This window comes from Pocillopora damicornis, chromosome 12, assembly GCF_964200805.1.
Source record: "Pocillopora damicornis chromosome 12, jaPocDami1.2, whole genome shotgun sequence".
NCBI lineage: Eukaryota > Metazoa > Cnidaria > Anthozoa > Scleractinia > Pocilloporidae > Pocillopora > Pocillopora damicornis.
In genome coordinates this window covers 11,648,914-11,673,640 of record NC_142681.1, presented here as the reverse complement: position 1 = coordinate 11,673,640, position 24,727 = coordinate 11,648,914, and the positions used below count along the sequence as shown (strand labels likewise).

Genomic DNA, 24,727 nt, shown 5'->3' with positions numbered 1-24,727 from the left:
ACACACCTGTTGGTTTCTGTGTAAGCCGCTCTATACTTCTCTCAAAGTCTGGCTGATTTGCTGTCATTTATCTTCTTCTTCAGCTGGCATCTCTCCTCGATAGCCTGCCACATGTCTGGTGTAATCCATTCTTTCTTCTTTCTCGTCTTTTGCATCCCCAGACAGGTTTTACTTGCTTCATCAAATATGTTCTTCACTTGCTTCCACTGTTGATTTACAGTGTCTTCCTCTTCATCGATGCTTTGCTTGTCTGTATGTTACTCAAGGCTTGGAACCTGTTCCTCGATGAGCCGTACTATGTAAACACAACTTTAGTTTAATTTACAGAAATTCTTGTACACGCTACCATTGATTCCTGGATTCCTTACAAACGATTCCTTGCGAACAATGCCTTGATAATGCAATGGGAACGTAATAGCGATGTAACTGATGCGACTGGCAACAATGTGATATAACTGATGCGATGCGGTAAAGAAAACTAAAAGAAAAATAGGTACCCAATGGGTACTTGTGTCTGCTGCAGTGGAATGGAATCTGCTGTAGGCGCCTATTTTTTTGAATACTGTTAAACTGGCTGGAAACATCTCCCGAAAGGCAGTACTATGGAATGCTCAAGGCATCACAAAGATGGGGAACTGAAGTGGTGAATGTCCAATGCTCCAGTTGGAGGTAAGGGATCGTCAATATCAATCATGAATATCATGATTGTGATTACATCTTCGTCACTGTTTAAATAACTTTTATTGTGTTATGGTACTGCAAAGAATCTAACATTAAAGTGAACGTTTCTTTTATTTTGTAGCAGAATATTTAAATCAAAGAATTGAAATACAACAGCCAATAGTTTTTAACAAAATTGCATAGTATCTCAAGTCTTTGTAACACAAGACAACTGTAATGCAAACGCAGTAGCAGTTTTGCAAAGCAAGAAAAAGTCTCTGGTTGTAATAATTCCTAGGAAATCATTATGTTTTTCATTTAATGGTAATATGCAATCAATTTGTAACAAAACATAGGTAAAACAAAGTTAGTATATTTACATTGTTGTGTTCAAGTAACTAATAGGTGAATATACTTTTAAAAGTATTTTGAAGTGTTTGTCTTTTAATTGTAATGAAATGTATCAGAAATGTAACGCAACAGAAATATTATCCCAAAAAAAGCAGCACGTGTACTTGTAAATAATGTTTATCAGTCAGAGAAACAATCATTTCATTTAAAACCAGTGTCTACAAAATGTTTGTTGCAAACTAACAAAACAGGTATTATTAATACTTGGTATTCAGTAGTAATTTCCACTGATGTGTGACAGGAAATTGTTCATTTTATTCAGATTTGCACTGACTCCACTATTTTTGTTTTGTTGTTGAATGTTATGCTGGTTATAGTTGGTAACTCTAGAAGAAAGGCAGTTATGGTTTCTTCAGTGATCGGAAGAGTGCTCTTTCCTTGTGACGCTAGCCTATCATGCAGGATGTCATTGAACAGGGTCACTGTGATCTTCGATTCTTTAATTTGTACCAGTAGTTGTACATAACATTGTTGAATGGTGGACTTCATATTCTGCTTGAGCCCACAAGTTGAACAGGTTAGTATGGGAGACGTCTCTATTACCAGCTTTTTGTTACAGTTGCAGCAGGCTTGATATGCAGTGACACTTCGCACTCCAAGTATTTCTGCTGCTGCTGTTGTATTGGTAAAGTTCTGAGGTAGCTCAGCAGGATTAATGAGAGGTTGTGAAAATGGCTCAACTTCTGTAATTGTGCACCCTGTTTTGGGGGTACTCAAATATACGCCATTTGAGTTGTACTCCTTCTTTACTTGGAGATTTTGAAAGTTATAAGTTTTTCCTTCTTCTAATCCACAGAATTGTTCCCAAAGTGTCACCTTAATGGCTCCATGTGGGTCCACAAGATAGGCAAACTTTTTTTTTCACCATCCTCTGTCTTCACTTTTTTTGTTGATGACATCTGAATAAGTTTGGCTTTGATGGTGATACTTTGATTTGTGTTTGCAGCTGAAATTGATTGGATATTGTTGGCACTTGGCAACTCAATTCTTGAAAAAGGTATTTCTTTTGTAGGCTCTAACAGTACATTGTTATTCATCAGTACTGTGGTTGCATCTCCTGCTCTTTCAATTCTAAAATTTCGAAGTTTTATTGGAGATTTCTTTTTGCTCATTTGATCAAAGTGTTCCTGTTTACTTCCGGAGAAGCAGACTCCTCTTACTAAGCCATCGGTGGTTTGTATGGACATGTCAAAGTAAGATGTCTTGCTACTTTTTTTAGTTGGAGACACATTGTGTAAGAAACCAACAATCTCTTCTTTTTGTTCTTCCATTGCCTGCAGGTGAAAAAGAACCTTTTGAGTTTGTTTCATAGCAATATAATGTATTTCAAAATTTCTAATAACATAGGGAGCACTGCATCAAAAGACGACGACGACTACGACTTCTACTACAAATTTAACTATAACAACAAAATGCCAAAAAAAAAACCTTACCTAGGTGAATTATAATTTTTTATTTGTTTACTTATTCATTATAAAGGAAAGAAAAGGAGCCTGAATCTAGAGACATGTATTGTCTTTCTTTTGACACAAAATTACTGGCTACAGTTGACGATAATGTTGAAATCAGTATCTAAAAAACAGCGTTTCCTAGAACAGTATGAGTTATTGGACAAATTGCTTTTGCTTTGAAGAAACATTTTCACAAAATTTTGTTTCAGGTTATATTCTGCCATATCCAGCTTGGAGATATGGTAAAATAACTGCTAAGATTTTGTTGGAATTTAATAAAATGATATGAGGAAAAAAGGCATAAAAGGTACTTCATGTTCTAATCAGTGCACAGATTGCTATATGATCTGAAAAATATGTTTCTAAAATGTGTAAATTTACGTGTAACTCTGGTAAGTTAGTATAAATATGGTCTATTGTAGTTCTGTTGTCAGTGGTATAACATAATACTAATTGCCTATAACTGTTATCTCTAACAAACAGATTATAAAGGGGAATTCTTTCTTTCTCATTCAACCAGTTTACATTAAAATCTCCAATAAAAATATTGAATTCTGAACTATGAAGGACAAGAAGTTGCATCATTGCTGTACACATTTGCTGAATTGCCACTCTTGGTGAACGATATACACCTATTACTGTAATATGTGGAATTGCTGCAAGTTTAACAATAGTTATTTCAACACCATTAGCATTCTTAGAAACTGGATATCCAGGAATGGATGAAATTCTACTATACACTGCTGTTCCACCATAAGGTCTCGCGTTTAGTCCTGTAGACTGATTGTCATTTCGAAATAATGTACAACCACTAATGATGTAGTTACTATTGCTGTCTAAATGACACAGTCTTGTTTCTGAGAAAATGTTTAGATCAATGCTTGAATAGTTCAAGTCTTTGCGTATGTCTTCAATGTGCCCATGCAGTGACCGTACATTTGGAAAGCATAATTTAAAAGCAGTTTGAACTGTTTGATATATAGGGATAATAGATGGGTTGAGGTAACCCTCTGTTCGTAAATGTTGCATTTCTGTTTTTACATCTGGATTTACAGCTATTTTGCTTTCGCAAAGGTCAGTTATATACAATCCCTCAATGTGGGTTACCCTACTCAGTCCTACATAATGTATGTGAGGTATAGCTCTCTTGGTGTTAAAGTTAACCACTATCCTTGTTTCAGTGTCACCTTGTGATCTGTGAATGGTTTTAGCAGCTGCAGGTCTCAGTGGAAACTGCTTCCTCACAACCTGAGCTGCTCTGTTTCTTCCAACTGCAAACTGTGCAGTAAAAGGTTTAATAGGAGTCCACGTGCGCTTAATACCTTGTACAAGCAAGTGCTTATAATCATGTCTAGTTTTTTTCTACATGCGCATGGTCAAATTCTACCCATATTATTCCAGAAGGCCTGTTTCTATCATGTAATTGTATCCTCCTTATAACATTAGCAGCACCATTTGTCATACCATCATCAGTCCTTAAATTCACTGCAATTTTTGTTCTTTCATCTTCCGCAAGTTGAAGGTTAAAAGCTAATTGTTTAGTTTTCCTAGGATCAAGTGGTACTTGCTTCAAGATCTTATCTCGAAGTTCTGCAGAGTTAGCTCCTACAACACTATCTAAGGCTTTAATTGTATACTTATCACCAGTTGCAGCCGTGTGAACTCTATTATTAAACTCATCCACTTTTGAATTCTGTATGAATAAATGGGGAACATCAATTGGATAATTTCTACACGTTACTGAAATGCATCTCTCTTTTAGTTTTGCAATGTCGTCTGGAGTATGGTTACCTTCTCTTAACCTGTTAAGAAGTTGAGCAAATTCTTTACTCTCTCTCTGTCTCATAATTTCTTCTAATTCAAACATTGTAAAAAGTTCATGCCACAGGTTAGGGGCAAGAGCTCCATATTCGGAATTTTCAGATCTTTAAACACATAGGCATCCATAACAGGCTCTAGCTGAAATAAATCACCAAGAGCTATGATGCTTACACCTCCAAATGGGTCTTTACTTACCATAATGTCTTTTAATCTGTTATTTATTTGTACATTAAACATAGTATTGCCAGCCATTGAAATTTCATCCAAAAATATTAGTTTGACAGCCTGAAGTTTACATCTAAGAGTGTTAAGTCTACTTGAGTCGAGAGGTTTGTAAATCTTTAGAGATTGGCTTGCTGGTATTGCCAAGGTACTGTGTATTGTATTACCTTTTATACCAAAAGCAGCTTTTCCAGTAAGTGCTAGTAACAGTATTTTAACCTCATTAAAGTCCTCACCAGCTCTGGAGTTGTAATATTTCAGTGCTGCTTGATACAAATATTTTATAAGATGGGATTTACCCACTCCAGCACCTCCAGAGAGGAAATAGTAGAATGGTTTGTCTGTTGTTTAACAAGATGTAAGATATGATAAAAAAAATTCTTTTTGGTTTTGGTTAAGTGTTTGCACCAATTGTCTGTACTCTTGGTCTTGTAATTCATTTAGTATCAGTGGTTCAGTATTTTCAACTGCTGAAGGAATTCCAACATCTTCTGATAAATCATAGCTTTCATTGAGATCAGGATGCAAATCCTGAATACCCTCAGCCTCATCCTGGTATTCTATGTTTTGTGTATATGGTGCTATTGAGTCAAAGTTATCATTATCAGCATCAATCCCATTCAAGTTTTCTGGGATTTTATCCAAGTTTTCACTGCAAACAGCATATAATTTCATTTGCTCATCTATAGAATCTTTAACATTTAAGAAACGTTCTTGGTAGAAAGAAAAATTAGCCAACAGATCAGTGTCTTCATTTCTCCACGATGTAAAGGGCATTATTAGTTCGCGGTAGTGTTTTTCTGGATTTTTTTCATGGTTATACCAAACACTTCTAATAATTCTTGCTTTTGATCTTTTTTTGTTATTGATAGCATTGCTATCAAAAAGGTCATCATCATTTTCATCACTATCAGCTGTTTCTAATGGAAGGTTATCAGCATCCTTTATAACTGATTTTTTTATATATGGTTTTCCTCCAGAGTCATACCATGCAGCCCAATCTGTCAAAGTTAAGGGCTCAAGACTCAAAGGGCGCTTTGCATATCGTTGCAGAAGACCATTGGTGTATACATCTTCACAATCATCCTCCATTTCTTGAATATCGTTTATTGGCTTTTAAAGCTGCACTCTTTCATTAGGAGGAGTGGTATTTATGAATATTACTTGACAAGAAGACTTCTTCATAGGAAGCTGTAAAACAATGTAAACAGCTTCTTGTGCACTTATCTTGACGCTGTTTAAAAATTTGTTTCCAATGTCTCTGACTTGTTGCTGTATGCTAGAATTTCCTTTTCTGGCTTCATCACATGCTTGTTGTAACAGTTCACTCATTCCTTTTTGTGCTTTAGAAATATATGAAAGTATATACATGGCACATGCATACACATCAAGGACAAACTGGATATCCATATTTGCTCTCCAAGCCTCGAGGCAGGCAGGATTATAGTTGTTTATTCTTAACTCATTGGGTTTTCTTTTTAAAAAGACAGTTGGTGCATTTAAAGATGACCTAACAGCTAATCGATATTCATTTTCAGTAACCTTTAACTTGACAAGCAGTTGCTCAAAGGATGTAGGTTCACCTTCTTTCATATCATTTAATTGCTTGTTGATTGTTTTCTAAGTGTCTTTGTACTGTTTTACTTTACTTTGTGGTATGTCTCCTTCTAGAGGATAAAGAATTTCAGTTGCTCTCATAGGAGGTTGTGGGTATTTAAATCGACATTCATTCTTTGATTTCTTCCTACAAGTGTTACAATGTCTGTGAATTTGTCTCTTCACAAGTTGATATAATTCTGTATTAGCAATTGGCCACTGACAACTAATTATCTTATCAATGAAATCTGTAACAACAGCATCATCATCAACTCCAAACACTGGTGCACTTTCAAGCCATATAAGCATGTGTATGTGGGGTGAACCCCGCTGATTTTCCTAAGAAAATTTTCATTTGAAGCTTTTTTGTTTTGAAGAATATATTTTCAACACACATAGCAGCTCTCCTATCTGATCGTCTTAGTTCAGATTTACAAATGTCACTATAATGAACATTAGCTAGTCTATCTTTATTTTCTGGTCGACTTTGACCAAAGAATATACCAGGATATGCTAACTCTTCAGAATATTGATCTCTGAATATACTTAAGGGTTTGTTTCCCTCTCCTGGTGCAACTTTTAAAATACGTTGAGGCTGACTGTGGTCAACATGGTGTCAGTAACACCAGCAGGTGTTTCTGCTTCATCTTCAGTCCACTGATCATCACTATCATTACTGTCATTTCCATCTTGCTTATTGGAACCACTGCTCTTTTCTATTTCTTGTAATTGTTCACTTTGATTTTCAGTATTAGTATCATCTAATAAACAGTTTGCAGTATACTGCACTCCCCAACCTTCATTTAGTGTTATTCCTTCCTGTCTGTAGAGGCTGCTGTTGTTGATTAGCCAATTGGCTGCTTGAACAACTTTATGTGGTCTAATATTGAGAGACAATGCTGAACTTTTGTATTGCAATTTTCTCTTTAAATTGACTTTAACTGTGCCAGTATCATTAGGTAACCTTGGTAACATATTGACAGTATCAGACACTTCTGCTGGCACATTTACAACATTTTCATGTATTTTAAGCTGCCTTCCTCTTGGAGCTTGCATTAATTTTTGAAAAGCAAGTCTTGGAGCTATAAGCCTACATTCCAATTCATTGAGGTAAAAAAAACCCTGGTTTTTTGGGGAATTTCATTCCATTGAAGACAGCCACAGGTGGAATTTTATCCTTTGCCAAGTAATTATGACATGTTCTACACAGCCACTCTTTATTGTTAACACTTTTCGAGTTTAAAAGATATTTTTCAGCAGCAGGGTTAGAATTTCTTATTTTAGCAGCTGGAAAAACACTGTGTTTATACCACAGCTGATCACAACAACTACAGATATATAATGGGCCCTGGGAAACAATGTTATGAAACCTTAAAATTAAGGCAGCAATGCTTCGTACTTTTTGCCTTTTTGGTTTTTGACATCGAGTTTTTTTCATTCTGTTTAGTGGTGGAACTTTGCCTTACATTGTCATATTCATACCTTTGATTCTGTTTACTAGCCCTTCTGGTACGCTTGTAATTTTTCATGTAAGCATTCCATTTATTTTTCTGCTCATCAGTTGTATTCTGTTTAGTCACTGAACTGTGTATTTGATTGTTTCTTTGATTCCCTTGATATTTTTTACTAGCCCTTCTGGTATGCCTGTAATTGTTCATGTAAGAATTCCATTTCTTTTTCTGCTCATCAGTTTTATTTTGTTTAGTTGCTGAACTTTGCTTTTCATTGTTTTCACTGCTCTCAGTGCTTATCCTAATATTCTTCAGATCAGAATTGTATTCTTTTTCGACTACTATTTTGTACTTGTTCAGAAAGAACATTTTGTTTGGTGAAATTATTGATATTATAATACTTATTGTTACAGTGCTCATTTCCCGAGCAAGAGCTATTTGGTACTGTTGATAAATTATGTATTTCATCAACATGACCTATATATATTGTTCTTGGTTGCTGCTGTGATGGATGATGTGGCTGGCTGTGGCTGTGGTTATGCCTAAGATAGTGAACAGCAGCTTGTCTGATGCGAAAGTGACTATTGGGATTACCATACAATTGATGTGATACTGCCCTAAAAAAGCAGTCGCCTGCACCACCCACATCAAGAGCTCTCAATCCTAACTGTCCTAATCGAAAGTTAAGCAATGTTGTGGAGTCTACTGACAGTCTGGTCTGGTTGTCCACATTTTGATCTGGGCCTGAATTTAGTTCAACATCACCCGACGTCAAAAGGTTTATTCTTGATACGGAATATCTTTTGGTGACGCAAGTTAAGTTTTGAATTTTATGTGAACAACAGCAACTAGTTTGCTTTCTTTTTTGTGACAGCTTCTTTGTTGTCAGTCTATGAAAAGCGACAAAATGAGTAAAAAAATAGTTGCATATGTGTAAATACCTTACATACCATAATTTAAAGTCAGTCGCGAAGCTGTATAATCGTGAAGATTTAGGGGTGTACTTTTTAAGAATGAACTTAAGCTTGCATCTGACTTTTCTCTTTTTCATAGTATTTATTATCTTTTTTACTGGAATCCTAGACGGTTCTCGGTCTCTACGTCGTTTCACTTCTTTGACTGACTTGGAATGTTTCAGCGGGGAGTGTTCGTGGAATTCTCTAAATGATGGCGACACATCAAACCTTACAACTGTATGCAAAGATCTGTTCATAGCGATGCTTAGATAGTAATTATCATGAAGAATACTAGTTCTAGGTTTCTCTCCTCTGTATAAAATCGCCACAGCTTTCGCACATGTTTGTCTAGTGATAGATGTTTTTACGTGTGTAGTGAAATACATGTATCTTCTGCCAAATCCATTTCGTAAACAGGGCATATTATATCCCGCATTGGGCTTTGTAATCCCCAATTGAGGCTTAATAATTCCCTTAACGGGCCTTTCATTCCCCAAATGGGGCTCAATTGTTCCCCGAAGGGACTTTGCATTCCCCAAATGGGGCTCATAAAGCTTATTTTGCGTCCTGAGCACTTGCAAAATGGCCGGGCGGTGATTGTGTTGGTGCCAAGAAAGCTTCAGTTGATTTACAAATTCAAAGCATCTTTCAAAACCTTTCACTCGGCCATAATGACACCCAGTATGATTGCTGTGGCAAAATGAGAAAACACCTTTTAAGAAATCCGTTACAAATATGAAAATCGAAAAGATCACTCACCTTGCAAGCAATAATACACCCTGGCTTGACGAACGAAATCAGGACGATACGATGCAACCCAAACGTTTTTCGAAAGCACATGGTTTGACGGATTTGACGTTGTCCTTTTCTCAGATTTGATTGGTTCCGAGTCTTCCCGGAAATCGGTAGTTTGCTACGACCTCTTTCCTTTGTCCTTTCCTCGTATCCGATTGGATAGATTATTCCCCTGAGGAACGAAGTTTGCACCCGAAAGTATTACAGGCCGAAAGTATTACAGGCCGAAAGTATTACAGGCCGAAAGTATTACAGGCCGAAAGTATTACAGGCCGAAAGTATTACCCCTCCGTGCATACTTCATGTATCGTGTCACCAAATGGAATCCGCAGTGAAACGTCAAGAGTAAATCCGAGATCTTGTCGTATATGAAGTAGCTGGTCACGCGTTTTACAGCTTATCTAAGTGTCTACATGCATTATAAATGCAGCAGACACAAAAATGCACACAAACCTTAGATTTGGACTGTTTTGCATAAACCTTCTTCATGTGACTGTTAACATCCCCCTTGTTGGCAATGAAAACATCTTCATAATACGATTGCCTTCTTTGTCTGTAGAAAAAGAACTAAATAAAATTATTATAGGAAAAAATATACCATTTTAACAAAAAACAGCAATTCTTATCTTCCATAACACTTATTTTTGTTAGACCTGAACCGCGGAAAGAGTGTCTAATCATATCTTATTAAGTTTAGGTGTATGGGACAAAGAAGTGGTTATTAGACCTTTCACACATCACAATGACATGGACCGAAGCAAAACAAAAGTAATGTTACAATCAGCATTTACATGTCAACATGAAGCTCAACTTAAAATTAACATTGCAACATTCAATATGTGTATCAAGCTTTAATGAAATAGAGCATACCCTCCAGATGAACAGTAACAGTACAACTTCATGTTTCCATCGACATGGCAGGAGTGCTGAAAGATAGAACATGTCGGGCATTTCATCCAGTTGTGACCTTGGAGATGATCTAATTCAAACTGGCAGAACTTCCATTCTTTAAATGATCTACTAAAGGTAGAATGATTGATGGTTGGTGCCTGCAAAAAATATGTATAATAACAGACATTATTTAAATGATGTCTACCTATGTAGAGCAGTAGTGTGAAATAAGAGAAATAATAATAGCACATCATAGTGAGGGCAGGTGCAAATGTAAATATTTATGTAACATCACATTAAGTGAAATGTCTTCAACCTAAAAAAGCCCATCACCCTTTTATTCTTAGCTCAACATGTGAATAAACCATAATGGCAGCTCTTAGTTGCCTCACATTTATTTACGTCTTGGTGGTTTATACATCACAGCAAATATCACGTTCTTAGCCTTTTCCGGGCATATTTCTACGCATACCATTTCTAAACAGTCAGATTCTAAGTCACTTCTCCACTTGCTTGGCCATTTGCTCCTTACAAAAATGGCGCAACCACCTCCATTTCGATTTCTATCTCTTCTGTAGCAATTATAACCCGAAGGACATAACTTACTATTGAGCCATGTACAATCCAGACACGATTCTGTCACTGCAAACACATCCAATGCTGCTTTCTCCATTAGTACTTTGGCATTGGCATGGTGTCTCGGCAAAGTTGCAATATTTACATGAGCAAATTTCATTCCTCTCTTCTTAAGATTTGCATGAAGATCTTTATTTATCCTTAGACTGGGCTTTCCTTCTTTTACTCCTGTGTTAGTTGTTTCATGTGACTTGCGGACCAGTGTATCAAAGCCAGGTGATAAACAAGTTATGCATTCCCAAGCCAGAGAAGGTTCGCAAAGTTTATCATATTCCGTTCTCTTCATACTGATACACTTAGCATGAAACCACTTGTCACATGAATCGCATTGTATCGCCATCTGATTCTTTTGGCATCCTTTAGTGCAAACAGCACAAGCATCCGTTACCGGCCCTGGATTCTCCTGTATATCTCCTGCTAACAGAACCATGTAAGTTGCGCAGACAGTGATATTTTCAAATTTCAGTGCGGCCATACATTTCAAAGATGGCGGCACAAGTGCTTCATGTAGGAACCTCTGAGTCGGACCATAATTCCACATTGGATACTGCTTAATATCCAAACCCGTCAACACAGCAATACTGCAGGATGTCTTATCGAAACCACGGTTAGGTTTTAGAGAGTGTAGGACAATTGTGATAAGTAGCCAAGCCAAGAATATCAGACAATATTGATAGCCCACCACTATTGTATGGTGAATCTCAATTCGATCTTTTCACTACCACTGTGGATGGTGATCGCCAGCCTCGCACGAAGAAGACTCATAGCAGTTTGCTTGCAATCCAAACGTCCCGATCGTTGTTAAAGTCTTAGAAACCCATAAGTGAGGTAGGCAATCTTCATTCGCGATAAAGAATATGAGCCATTTTCTGTGGTCAACAAAACACTCGAGGAACTCGAAAGTTCAAAAAGAGAAGAGTCTATTAACAATCTCTTAGCATTAGCCGTAAATTGCCGAAAGGTCACAAATGGATGACATGATAGATGATATTGATATGATATCGTAAATAGCGCACATTATTTTGTGCGCCTGATTTTGAATTGAATGAGACCCCCAATAATTACTGCCAATTTTCATTAACATCGTAAAAACAAATCCTATTAGCGAAGCAAAAGGATTAGAATACTCCATAGAGTTCACAAAGTTTTCTCCCATTCGATATCCATTTTAAGTTTTATTCCATCTTATTTGCGCTGTTATGCTGACATTCTTTTGCAATTGTGTGCTGCACTTGTCAATTTGCAGTTTCCTTTAATCAAAGAAGGTTGTGAAGATATGGTTTTTGAATAATAATATTGTCTTGAACACTACAGGTGGGCTGGGTAATAAAACTGTTTAAGAAAATATATATATGGGTTTGAGGAACTGTAGTTTAAATATATTGCAAGGAGTTAAGGCTAGCCTTTCCTAAAATCTCTTCGGCAAATATATCCACACAGGATATTTTTAGTAGTAAATTATGTGAAAAAAGAAAAACTTTAGCCTTCAGTCCTGCACTTTTCACAATCTTAACATTAAAGTTGAATTTTTGTCAAATTTACAGGGCAAACTGACCTCCACTTAAAATAATACTGGAGTCTGCCCAAAACAAAAACAATTTGATGGTGTTCATTTGGCATTTAATAATTTAGTCATTGCCTCTCATCCAATGCTCAAAATTATACTATTTCATGGAATCAACAATTTATCAAAAATAATATAATATAAATTATTGGGAATCACAGCCAAACCCAAAGAAAGTTCTTGAGAAAAAATTAAGGGGAGGAGCAGGCCAGGCAGGGGTTTCATAGGGGGTCGAGGGCAAGGCAAATTGACTGGCTGCGAGGAGAATTTGACAGCCTGGTTTGACAATCTTGAGCAAAGTTTATCTTATAAAGAAGTTCAGGTCAAAAAGCTCTGTAGTCCTGTGAAAACCAGTTGCCCTCCTGTTGAAAACGTTAATGAAACCCCCAGTGGCATGAAAAGCCTTCTACATCAGACAAATCACCATTGAAATATGTCCCAACCTTAACAATTTAATTAAAATCAATTATTAATATTACTCTACAATTCTCCTGCAACTATTTTGGGGAAAATATAATTAAAATAAAATTGTTTTTAAAGTGGGATGTTTGCTGCCCAAGATTCATCCCTTTCTATTTTTAAAACAGCTACATCCTTTGTGGTCCACGCAACAAAATAACAAAAATTTTCGCTGAGAAAAATACATTTCTCCCTGGACCTGGTGCCATTAAACATGCTCCTTCTTCAATACGTACTCTCCACTGTCAGATTTATCGAGGCAAGATGTTGCTGAAGATTGTACAGCCTGATCTATGATTAGGTTTCTTTCAGTTTATAGGCACTTGGCCTCAAGAGCAGTTTCATGGTCAACAATCCGATCAGGGGAAGCACCAAGAATAACAGAGGAATGAAACCAGATTCCAGTTTCTTTAACTGTTTTCCCTGTCTTCAAGGTGAAGGCCTTGATAGCTTCCTCTTTATTGTTAACTCCCCATTGTACTGCTTTCACTCTTGAGAGGTCATTTTCTCCAAGAAGGCGTTTCAGAAGTGAGGGAGTAACTTGTTTGGCTTTCAGAACACTACCAAAGTTGCTGCCAGTAAGACGGCCCCTCCTTGCCAAATGCCAGGCAGGATTGTCACGCTGGCCAACAGTGATCCTACTGATTTTCAATATATCTTCTTCAAGTATTCTGGATTGTCGAGGTAAACAGTCCAGTTGTTGTTGAAGCCCTCTGGTTTAGAGAAACTCTTCTGAAAATGTTATATCCTCTATTGTTGGAATTGGTAGTTCATTAAAAGCAGGTGGTTCTGGGCTGAGCAGCCAGCAAAGGCTTGTAAACCTTTCTTATTGTTTAAGGTCTTCATACAGCTGTGCTCTGTCAACCTGTACTGGCTTTCTTCCCAAGGCAGTGTACTTCTTAGGTGGAGGGAACATTTCTGCCACAGCTTGAGCTGAGAGTGATGTGTTCGACTTCCTTTTCCTCCACTGACACTTAACGTCCGTTCTGCTTAGATTATGGATGCCGTGTATAAAGAGTGCAGCTGCATGGTTACACTTAAATGCTCCTCTTGGGCATTCACACTCAGTCGACTTAATTTCGTGTTGTTCATCCAAGTAAATCTAGGAAAAGAAAACAACGAAAGAACATCACACCAACGAATTGGATTCAGGTGGTCCCAAATGATAACAACAATGTGCTGAGTTAAAACCACGCTATGAAGTAAAAAAATCACTACAAAAATTTTTGTTTGGTAGCCGTTACGTTTAAAAATATGGTAAGTTGGAATTAGGCAGCTAAGATCGCCTTTACCATCTCTAATCGTTCAAAGAAGTGAAAGAACCAAACAAATCTACCTAAAACACAACTGTAAATCGGTTTAAATCTTGAGCTCTGTTGAGTGCTTTTAATAGAAGATGTTAGCTTAGCTTGAGTTAACTCACCGTGACTTTATAGACCTTTTTCATGCTTGCATGCACTTCCCCACGTAAAACACCTTGTTGATACGAAAGTGACTCCACATGATCCGATTTGTAGTGGTTTTCTCCTTTTCTGATAGACTTCTTTTCTTCTGAGAAGAAAGAAATCAGTGAAGCAATCGACAGCAACACCATTTTCTCTGGAATGTGCTGTTTGTTTAGAACTGAGAATTTAGATGTCATGGAAACGTGACGTCACGACTTTAGTACGCTATAAAAGTATAATAAAGCTTGTGCCACAAAAGTACGATGGCTCATAAGGGACACATCAGTTTTCTTGTCGCAAGTTACTGACTTGCGATGGCATAACTTGCGATTGCCACTTATAACATGCAATCTAGCTTACAACTTGCGATTGTGACTTATAACTTGTGATGGCGACTTATAACTTGCGATCATGACTTATAACTTGCAATTGCGACTTGTAAGCTAGTTTCAGTATTAGTTACATGAGGCTTGCATGTTTGTCTGAGTAGTTAACAACGAAGATGGCGGGTGTTGTTTTTAAAGCATCGTTTGACTCTTTAGGCTACACCCTCCCTAAGTATCTACCAAGGTTGAGGAATGGCAATCAAGACAGAAACTATTTAATTAAAGAGTATTTTCGTCTTGGTTTTAATTACACTGAAATTCTGTTCTTTTTGGCTTTGTACCATGGTTTCCACTTGAGTTTGCGCCACCTTAAAAAGATCCTCGTATCTCAAGGACTTTGCAGAAAAAAGATTCAGTCTCGAGTTGAAAGGGTTGTAGATGCAATAGACCAAGAGTTACAGTCTAGAGGCAGTTGTAGTTGGTATCGACAAATGCATCAGCATCTCCTTAAGGATCACAGATTGCTGATAGATAGAGACAGATCAGCATTTAGTGAAGGGACTGGACCCAGAGGGAGTGGAGCTGCGATCCAGGAAACAATTCAAAAGAAGGAAATATGTAGCAGCAGGACCTAACTTCACATGGCATCTTGATGGATATGATAACTATTTGGCTTTTGTATTCACAGTGCCATCAATTGATACAGCCAACACATATGATGGCTTGAAGTTGGCCCCTCCAATAATGACCCAATGATAACCGTACAATACTTTATTGATTGTGCCCCTCAGTTTGGTGGCTGTCCTTTAATAGTAGGAGGCGACTGTGGAACTGAAAATGTACACATTGCAGCGGTTCAGTGATTTCTGAGACGGAATTCTCAGAATCACCTCGCAAGAGAAAAAAGCTTTATGTACAGCAAATCTGTAGCTAACCAGAGAATTGAGGCCTGGTGGTCCTTCCTAAGAAAAAGTAACACTGATTGGTGGATGCGTTTTTTTAAAGTTTTATCAGAAACCGGGCATTTTGACAACAGCAATGTAATGCACGTCAAGTGCCTGTGACTTTGTTTCATGGGCTTACTTCAAGAGGAGTTGTATAACTTGGCAGAGACCTGGAATTTGCATCAAATAAGACCCTATAATAGGGAAACGCCTCCTCCTTTGTACCACATGAGGCTGGTACTCTCAATTATAAAGTCAATGTTTGGAAAAATGACTTAGTTGTAGCGGAAAATATGTTTGGCAACAGATCTCATCCTCTTGGTTGCTCTCTGTTATTTGTTCACCTCACAGAATTGATAATGGAAGATAACAGCTTGCAAATGCCCAGGAACCCAACTGTTTGACCCAATTGTCATTGTTTGTAATACTTTTGTATCATATTGATAACGTATTGTAATTTCCAAAAGATGAATCCTAATTTTTTTTTATTTTTCAAACATACACTTTGATTTAATATACCTTTTCTTAGAACCTGTCAGAAAGCCAATTTTATAGCCAGCTGACATACAGAGAATCATAAAATGTAGTTCTTAAATTGTAACTATTATCAAACTATAGAGAATGATTAGCCTAGAAGTTTGTTTGTTAATTTGTTGATCATTTTCAATGGTCCAAGTGGTGTGTCTACAAATGAATACAAAATCCAGTATAAAGTACTTTTATTACCTATTACAATAGGCTACATGCATGTCATACTTTCTAACAAAGAAGCTTGATTGTACAAAAAAAAATTTTAAAAAAAACAGAAACATTAAATTTTGCCATTTTTGTGTACTAATAATAAGTACTTCTCAGAATCTTTGCCAATATTGTGTACTTTTGGTAGGTGGTAATCAAAGCGTCGTCCAACCCAGGTACATCCCTGTAGTGGACAACATCTAATGGGCCTCTTGGTTTTGTGGAAAATAGAGGAAAAAAGCAGTGTCAAAATGAGCATGAATTGAAAAAGGTCAAGAATGTTGTGTACAGTAGAGAAAACACTCATCTATGTAACTAAAATGAACATAATCCTCTGAAAAACATAACTGAACAATAAGAAATATAATAAATTACCTATTTTCCTGATTTCCTTTGGCCTTTCCTTGATTCAGGTTTTTAAACTCCAGATATTTAAAATTATTTGTTTGGAAATCTGAAGTCATGGGGCTGGAGAAAATGGCACTCTCCACTCAATGACTTTACATTAGGCCTTTTATGTTTCTTAACATTAAGAAGGGGGTCATGTGAAGGCTAACTAGCTGCAAATGGGCCAATGATTCAAAAGAAGAGGAAACAGTTGTGCAATGATGAAATAATATCAGAATACAGAGTTTGTATGGGAGTTGAACGAAACAGAGTTTTGACTAGGTGGGTAAGTAGAGCTGTCCACTTACGAGCGTCCGTTAAGGGAGCTTCGGCACTGATCAGCATATAAAATACACCGTCTACAAACGCTATGTATAATCCTAATAACGTAAAAACTGCAACGAATCACCACCGAGATGAAATTTGCCAATGGTGAGAATCTATTAAAACATATTTTGATGATTGGCCAGTCAGTATAATCCTACGCAATATATTGATATTTGTTGGGTTTTCCGAGAAGTTTACCCGCTGTTGGTGCACACATATAAACAAAACAGCGGCTGTTTCTGTATGGTTTTGGCAAGCACCAGAGACAAAATGAGTTTTATTCATCATCAGATAATTTGCGGTCTGATGTCAGTTCCAACAGAAAGGCCTCATCGTCCACAACTTCCTCCATCATCAATTTGTCTGATTTCTCATCGTCTAGAAGATAGTCGATACCACTCAAAGTAGCATAGGTTTTTGCTACCTCAGCATGATCAATAGGTTTAGGGGAATCCAAGATACAACCCCATAAAAGTGGCAGTGAGGAAATGTGATTACGATGAATCATCTGTTTCTTTTTAAGACAAGCTATCATTCCTGCATTAAGAGGGTTATCAGTGTGAGGCAAAAGCTGATTTGTCTATATGCTTGATTTCATTTTGGAGAAAAGGGACAAGGAAAATCATTTTCTCCTTCAACAGCACAAGCTCTTCCTGACACCTGTTGTGTAAGCAGAAAAGGTCAATTATTTGCCTCCTAACAAGAGCAGGAATGGTGTCTCCTTCCTCTTGGACTTCAAAGTAAATGCTGCTCCTAGGATCCTCAGCATCCTCATAAAGAATTTGGGGTACATCATCGGGAAGATACCCATTTACTTCGCACAAAGTTTTGTGGATGGACTTCACAACTTTGTTGGTCTGCTTTGCAAGCTTTATAGCAATTGCTTGGCCATCTGAAAATTAAAAAGTTCACAATAACAAAAACCACTGCAGTGGCAGTTTTATGGATTAGATGGCAAAATGTAAATGTGTAAGACTCATGAACTGAGAAAATTTAGCCCTTATACCCCTAGAGTCATAGTTAAAAACAACAGGCATACGCAGCAACATAACGACAGAATTACTGCAGACCATGATCACCAAAATACACATGCTACTAAATATTTTACATAGCAGTTTCTACAGTTTATTACCAGCATATTTTCGCTTCAATTCCACCAAGAAACATCTTTCGAATGCCATACAATGTAACTTCGACAAGAGTTCGCTCTTTCTCTTCTCGTAGAGACGTGACGTAATGGTTACAAACACACGGGACAAATCGGACCATCTTTCTCTGATGTGATGCTTCTTTTCCATAGTTACTATGGCCTCGTTCCTATGTACAGTAAATGCAAGTTAGAGAGATTTATTATTTGTTTTTAATTTCGGCACCCTTAATTCTCTCTCTGCAGAACCTGATTATTCCAGTTGTTGCTGCAAGGAAGGAATTTGCATATTTATGACTTACTGTTTGATTTTCTTTTCAACTTCTTTTACTTTCCTTGATCTTCATCTTGTACACAGCTCAATCCATTTCTGAAAAAAAATTTTAAATGGGTGTAGATACATACACAGTATGTTCAGTCTAATACTTAGTAATTATATTTGCGAAGGTGGAAAGAAAGGGGAGTACGAATACGATATTTATATTATTGTGAAAACAGTTTTTTGCCTTCACAAATAAACAGATGGATGGGAGACAACCTGATAAACTTCTTCTGGGAAAAGGCTTTCCTGGGGGCACTAGCTGGCTGCCGGAAGGCCAAGATCTATTACGGCTGTTGACTATCCTCGAGACAATGACTAACAACAACAAAGTTGGCTCTAAAGGAGATTTATTAAGTACCACTGAGCTGACTGGTTTTTTACCTGACTTGACCGGATGAAAGAAAGCTTTACAAAACAGCTCTATTTAAGCTGAAGTCACAATGGATTAGGTAATGCCATGAATCAACTAAAGGATTAGTTTCACGTAGTCCACTACAACAGTTGGTTAGATAGGAATTTCGCCTTTTACAAGTTTAATCACTTTCGAAAAGCTCAGTGTAATGTAAATCATGAATAATTTGGTAGGTGGTACTTCCACGCACTATATACCTGAGTTTTTCAGACATGAGGAGCAAGCTGACATATGATTCGTCCCACTGCAGTATTAATCCTGTGACAGATTAATAATATATTAGTGAATACAAAAAAACTTTTTCCTACTGATTGTTAATAAATGCTGAGGAATAAAACTACCGTGTTCTTTTGCTTTCAGAGCTTCAACTTCTTCCTTTTGCCACTCTTGTATCACACCATCATCACAACCTGGTACAGGTAAATACATGTACTGCAATAATCATAGCATGCATGTAAGTCATTGTGCTGTTTTTCAATGCAATGAGTAAACAAAATGGTTTAAAATGTATACCTAGAAGTTTTTCAGTGAGTTCCTCAAGCTTTGCACTGACATCCTGTAGAAGAGTTTCTACCCTTGCAAACTTTGGTTTTAGAGTAACACCTGTGAACATTAAAAGGAATCAATTTAATGTGTGCTAATAAGACTAATCAACCTCAACTTACATCTTAACACACGTCCATATTGAAAAAAATGAAGAATTGCAACTATGACAGAAAACACAGGGTAGATAAAGCTGGTCAATAGTTGATATTCCTTTTACTTTTCAGCAAAACCCACAGAAATGTGAAAGTTATGTGTTCAATAAAATTAACCATACCAAATTTGTGATACAAATGTTGGGCATAGTGAAGAAGCCCATCAGTCAAAACATCAGTCCTTTTGTGAGCACTCATTTCTTTAGTGACAGAGGAAAACCTATGCAGATTTTAGCAGTGCGAATGAATATTTCCAAATCGAGTGTTCAAAGCACCATCTTGAATTAGGAAAACGGTGGAGAGTTGGAGCAAAAAGAATGTTTACCAAGCCAGTAGGCATGAGACCTCCCGCATTGCATTCTTGCCCCAACTTTCCAGTAAAACAAACACTCAAAAGATGACAACCAGCAAAACCACCTGCACTGCAGGCTATATACTTAAAAATGTAATTTTCATTTTAGGTAAAATTAACCTCGAATAAAGGCTCACTGGCTGGTGGTCATTTCCAAAGTTGATAGGCTCATGTAGGATGGCCACTCTTTTATAAGGAACAGATAGATAGATAGATAGATAGATAGTTTATTATCAAGAACCTTGCAGCCACAGGCTGAATTACGTTTGATTTACAAAAACAATATATACTACAAAAAATACATGGCTAAGAAGAACTAATTAAAAAGACAAAAATATATAATTAAGAGGAAACCAATATTACATCATTGCTTTATGGACATAGTGATGGATAAAACTATTTCGAGTACGAATGGTGTGGAGGCGCCGTGTAGTAAAAGAGTGCTGACTCCTTAAATTGACTTCGCACTCATTCTTGGGAGGTAGTAAGCTATAGAGCTTGTGCGAGGGATTAGACAGGATGGAATTAAAAAGCTTATCACATAAGAACTCGCGGCGGTTGTGTAAGGGAACTAGACCAGTCAAAAGAAGTGCCTCATTGTACGAACAATCTGGATAGATAATACGTAAAGCTCGCCTTTTACATCTCTCAAGATCTACTGAAAGGTATTGCGGGAGGCTATGATGATAAACAGGGCATGCATATTCAGTGACAGGCCTAATACAAGTCAAATAGAAGAGCAAAAGTTCCTCCGACTTGACCTGTGCACGCTTAAGCTGACGCAAAAAATACAGGCGCTTGTTTACTTTCTTTACAACTTCGGATACGTGATTATTCCACGTAAGATCGCAAGATATCTGCAGACCTAAGATCTTTGCTTGCTCTACACACTCTAAGTCCTGATCATTAACCTTAATTGGATCAAAGTTCTTTCTAGAGTGACTGAATGTTATGCGCAGTTCCTTGCACTTGGTTTCATTTAATTGGAACTTGTCAGCAGAAGCTTGCGTCGCGAGTTCATCAACCGCTTGTTGGACTTTGCTGACCTCAGACTTCATGACTGTTTCAGAAATAGTGGAGTCATCGACATATTTCCACATGTCTGTACCCGGGATGATGAGGTCGTTTATCATAATAGTAAATAACCAGGGGCCAAGTTTTGTGCCCTGTGGGACCCCTGATGGGATGGCCCCCCATTCCGAGTAACAGTCCTGACTAAGTTTAACACGCTGTCGGCGACAGGACAGAAAGTCCACTATCCAGTTAATTATTCCGCTTGGAAGATCGTATGAAATGAGCTTCTGAACTAGGATCTGATGGTCAATAAGGTCAAACGCCTTGCGGAAGTCAAAGAGGATGGTTCTGACAGTTGCACCGTTCCCATCCGTAGCACTAAGCCATGAGTGGACCATGCTTATTAGTGCTTGTGTCGTACTGGAACCTGGCACAGTCCCAAACTGCCGTACATCCACTTTCGCCAAAACAACAGGCTTGAGGAAACTCTCCACGACGAAATCTTCAGCAACCTTAGAAAGCACGGGAGTTAGGGATATTGGACGTAGATGTTTGTTTACATCGTGTATTGGATTTTGCTTTGGTACTGGAGTGATGTTAGCGTCCTTCCAAGACTGAGGCAACCGTGCTTCCTTAAACGAACAGTTAAGGATATCAGTCACAGGCAGTGCTAGTAAATCTGCATTCTCTTTAAGAAGCCAACCGGGGATTCCGTCCGGACCGGTTGCCTTAGTTGGATTTAAGGCAGATAGCTTCTTTAAAACAGAGAATTCTGATACCTGGAAAGCACTCTCCTGGTCAGAGTTGGTTGAGGTGTTAGGTGAAAGGGGGGTGAAGACGCGCATAGGAGCCAAGAACGCCTGGTTGATGGTGTTAGCAATGTCTATCGTGCTTGGAGGCGAACCTCTCTGACCACAATCAATATGTTGGTAGAGGGTAGCTGGATTAACGCCTCTAGAAGCTGCGTCTGATGTACCACTGAGCTTCTTTACCTCACGCCACCAAACTGCGGGTTTACAGTCCTTCAGATGTTCAACCTTGGAATTATAGAACTTTGCACGGCATGCTTTCCTCTCACGATTAACGCGATTTCGTAGGGTGCGGTACTGCTCCTGGTCGCCTTGAGCGAGGGCCTTTTGGCGGCTGTGAATGAGACCCTTCAATTGTTGATTGACCCAGGGCGGCTCGTTGGTTTGTACCGACTTAGACTTCAGGGGGAGGAGAATGTCCATTCCGGTCTTGACTATGGTCTCCAGCATTTCCACTTTGCCCTTGCAAGAATCTTTACTATCGATAAGTGTCTTAACGTCCACATTTCCAAGATACGTGCGCATAGCCATACGCGTTGTAGGCCGTAAGTCCCTCGATTTCACAATAAGTTTAGTTCTTGGTTGTTGGGAACGCACGAGCGGCTGAACTTCCACAGAGAAATGACACAATTGTGCATGTACATGTGCTTAAATATTTTACCTTGCTTGCTTTCCTTGCCTTGCTTCCTAGCTGACCCTTGCAGATCATTTGCTTTCAATTTTGGAAACTACTATCAGATTTCTGATCCCACACTTCTCACCCATTGGTAGGTAAGTATGGGATATTTATTATTACAACTGAATTTAACCAATGTTAAGGTATTACCACACATTTCTTCACATTGTCACAAGGCCATTTACTTTTAAACTGATATATACTAACCTGGCATGATGCCTTGTGCCCGTAGCAATGGAATATGGGTATGGCAACATCAACACCTTCCAAGAGGCTTTCCTGAGATGAACACTAACAAATATAATCATGGAAATGAAAATTGTGTCAGTACAGTCGAACCTCGACTATCCAGACTCGGTGGGACTAGGGTAAATAGTCCAGATAATTGAGAGTCTGGATGATCAAAAATATGAATATTAATGAGACAATGTAAACAAAAGAAATAAATGAAATTAAGAGATCCTCGCAACTGAGAACACTACTGAAATGAGTAGTTGTAAATAGGACCTGACAAAAATTCAGGCCCGTAAGGGATTTGAATCTATGACCTCTGCGATACTGGTGCAGGTATGCAGGTCTGCACCAGTATCGCAGAGGTCATGGGTTCAAATCCCTTACAGGCAACATTACTCTCTGGTTTAAAGGTTCGGTGGTTCGATGGATCGCTGGTTCACTGGTTCGATGGATCATTGGTTTGATGGATCATTGGTTCGATGGATCTTTGGTTTGATGGATCTTTGGTTCGATGGATCTTTGGTTTGATGGATCCGTGGTTTGCTGGTTCGATGGTTTGATGGATCAATGGATCGCTGGTTCGATGGATAGTTGGTTTGATGGATCCATGGTTCCATGGTTCGATGGATCGCTGGTTTGATGTTGGTTATTTTCGGGAGACTTACTTAAGGCAATTTGAATCCGCTGACCACAAGTTCTGAAGACGAAGCTTGGATTTCACACCATTTTTCAGAATCCTTTCATTTCTGTTCGCGAGTGTTTGGGTTCGCGAGTGTTTGTGATCGCATTTGTGATCGCTGTTCAGAATCACAACTGCTGACATTGGCCCGATTTATACTAGAGACGGATCATCCGTCATCCGTCATACAGTAATCAATAATCCATCCAAGTATAAACCCGAGGACGAATTTTGACGAATAATCTGTCTAGATATAAATCGTTCGCGAGTTTCACGACGGATGTCTCAGTGTTGAGCCGAGTGGAAGCCTGGCGAAAGCTTAAATATGGCGGCTCTCGTAGCCCTGTTGATAAAAACGAGAAGAACAGCATTGGATATGGCGGTATATCAGAGAAGAATATCCTCTGCGAAGCACATGTTTGAGCCGGAAAATAGCTTAAAGGGGAAGTACGGTCTAGAAAAATTTTACTTCTATTAATAGAACTTTTCCACAGGAATTCGAAAATAGTTGCCGTTTTGTCCAGTTTGCTTTGCAATTACGACAACAGCGCTTTGAAGTTGCTCTTATCTACCACTTTCGCGACTAGAAAAACGCCATCTTGGATATGACGTCAGCTATGACGTAGCAATAGTCAAACCTTGTTGTTCATCGCTTTGACCTGGTTGACTTGATTGACCTTTCTGACGAGTATTTCTAATGAGGGTTTAACTATGGTCAACTGTCTTGTAGTTAACTGCCATAATACTTACAAAAATACAAAAGGGAAAGGAGTAATCTTCCACAAGCTACCTGTAAATGAAAATTTAAAGAAAATTTGGCTAGCAAAAATAAAACGCGAGGACGCTCTGCCGAAACCCGAGAACTGCTACGTCTGCTCAGATCACTTTATCAAGGACGCCTTCAAGCGGAATATTCATTGGAAGTGTACCATTCACTCTACAACAAATACGCGCCCAAGCGGCAACATTTTGGATACCTGGGAATGGTAGCACGTACACAGCTAACTGCTTTAGACCACAATTCGGGCACTGGTCGATCTCAAGCAGAGGCTTCGAGTGGGGAGAAACGATTCCGTTATGTTTATCCTAAGGGGATGAAGGATTGGGTTGTAAGGCCTGTTTTCGAAGAGAAGACCAAGCTGCACGTTACGGAAATGCTATGCTCAGTGATGGAGATGAGAGACACAGGAGAAGAGCCAGAGCAAGTTCAAGTCCCTGATCTCCCAAAAAACATCGCACCCATTCCGCGCCCACCTAAAGAGGACCTTCTCGGACGGCATGTATCCAGATTTGGAAAAAAATTA

The 24,727-nt window shown here is 38.2% G+C and overlaps 2 protein-coding genes and 3 pseudogenes across 3 annotated transcripts; 1 reads left to right on the top strand and 4 right to left on the bottom strand.

Moving 5' to 3' along the window:
- Positions 1-773: 773 nt before the first annotated feature.
- LOC149036486 (uncharacterized) lies at positions 774-10,389 on the bottom strand. Of its 2 annotated transcripts, XM_089190008.1 has the most exons (3): positions 10,234-10,389; positions 9,328-9,916; positions 774-2,345 (listed from the first exon to the last, which is right to left on the bottom strand). In XM_089190008.1, the coding sequence occupies exons 2-3, from the start codon at positions 9,406-9,408 to the stop codon at positions 1,884-1,886; spliced, it is 543 nt and encodes a 180-aa protein (XP_089046134.1). In that variant the 5' UTR covers positions 9,409-9,916; positions 10,234-10,389; the 3' UTR covers positions 774-1,883. The 2 variants fall into 2 exon arrangements, with proteins under 2 accessions (XP_089046134.1, XP_089046133.1); XM_089190007.1 differs by having other exon boundaries at positions 9,328-10,389.
- LOC149036488 (uncharacterized) lies at positions 2,835-5,539 on the bottom strand (annotated as a pseudogene).
- LOC149036487 (uncharacterized) lies at positions 5,549-9,217 on the bottom strand. Its single transcript, XM_089190004.1, has one exon. It carries the CDS (start codon positions 8,988-8,990, stop codon positions 7,929-7,931), a length of 1,062 nt encoding a protein of 353 aa, XP_089046130.1. The 5' UTR covers positions 8,991-9,217; the 3' UTR covers positions 5,549-7,928.
- A 2,497-nt stretch (positions 10,390-12,886) lies between the features above and the next one.
- Positions 12,887-14,562, bottom strand: LOC113677800 (uncharacterized; annotated as a pseudogene).
- Positions 14,563-14,737: 175 nt separating this feature from the next.
- Positions 14,738-18,734, top strand: LOC113677801 (uncharacterized; annotated as a pseudogene).
- The last annotated feature ends 5,993 nt before the right edge of the window (positions 18,735-24,727 follow it).

Bases quoted from the DNA above. Each gene is read 5' to 3' on its own strand.
- LOC149036487 (XM_089190004.1), bottom strand. From the start codon at position 8,990: ATGCCCTGTTTACGAAATGGATTTGGCAGAAGATACATGTATTTCACT.
- LOC149036486 (XM_089190007.1), bottom strand. From the start codon at position 9,408: ATGTGCTTTCGAAAAACGTTTGGGTTGCATCGTATCGTCCTGATTTCG. The intron at 2,346-9,327 runs GTGAGTGATCTT...TTTCACCTGCAG, and splicing joins GGTGTATTATTGCTTGCAAG to GCAATGGAAGAACAAAAAGA.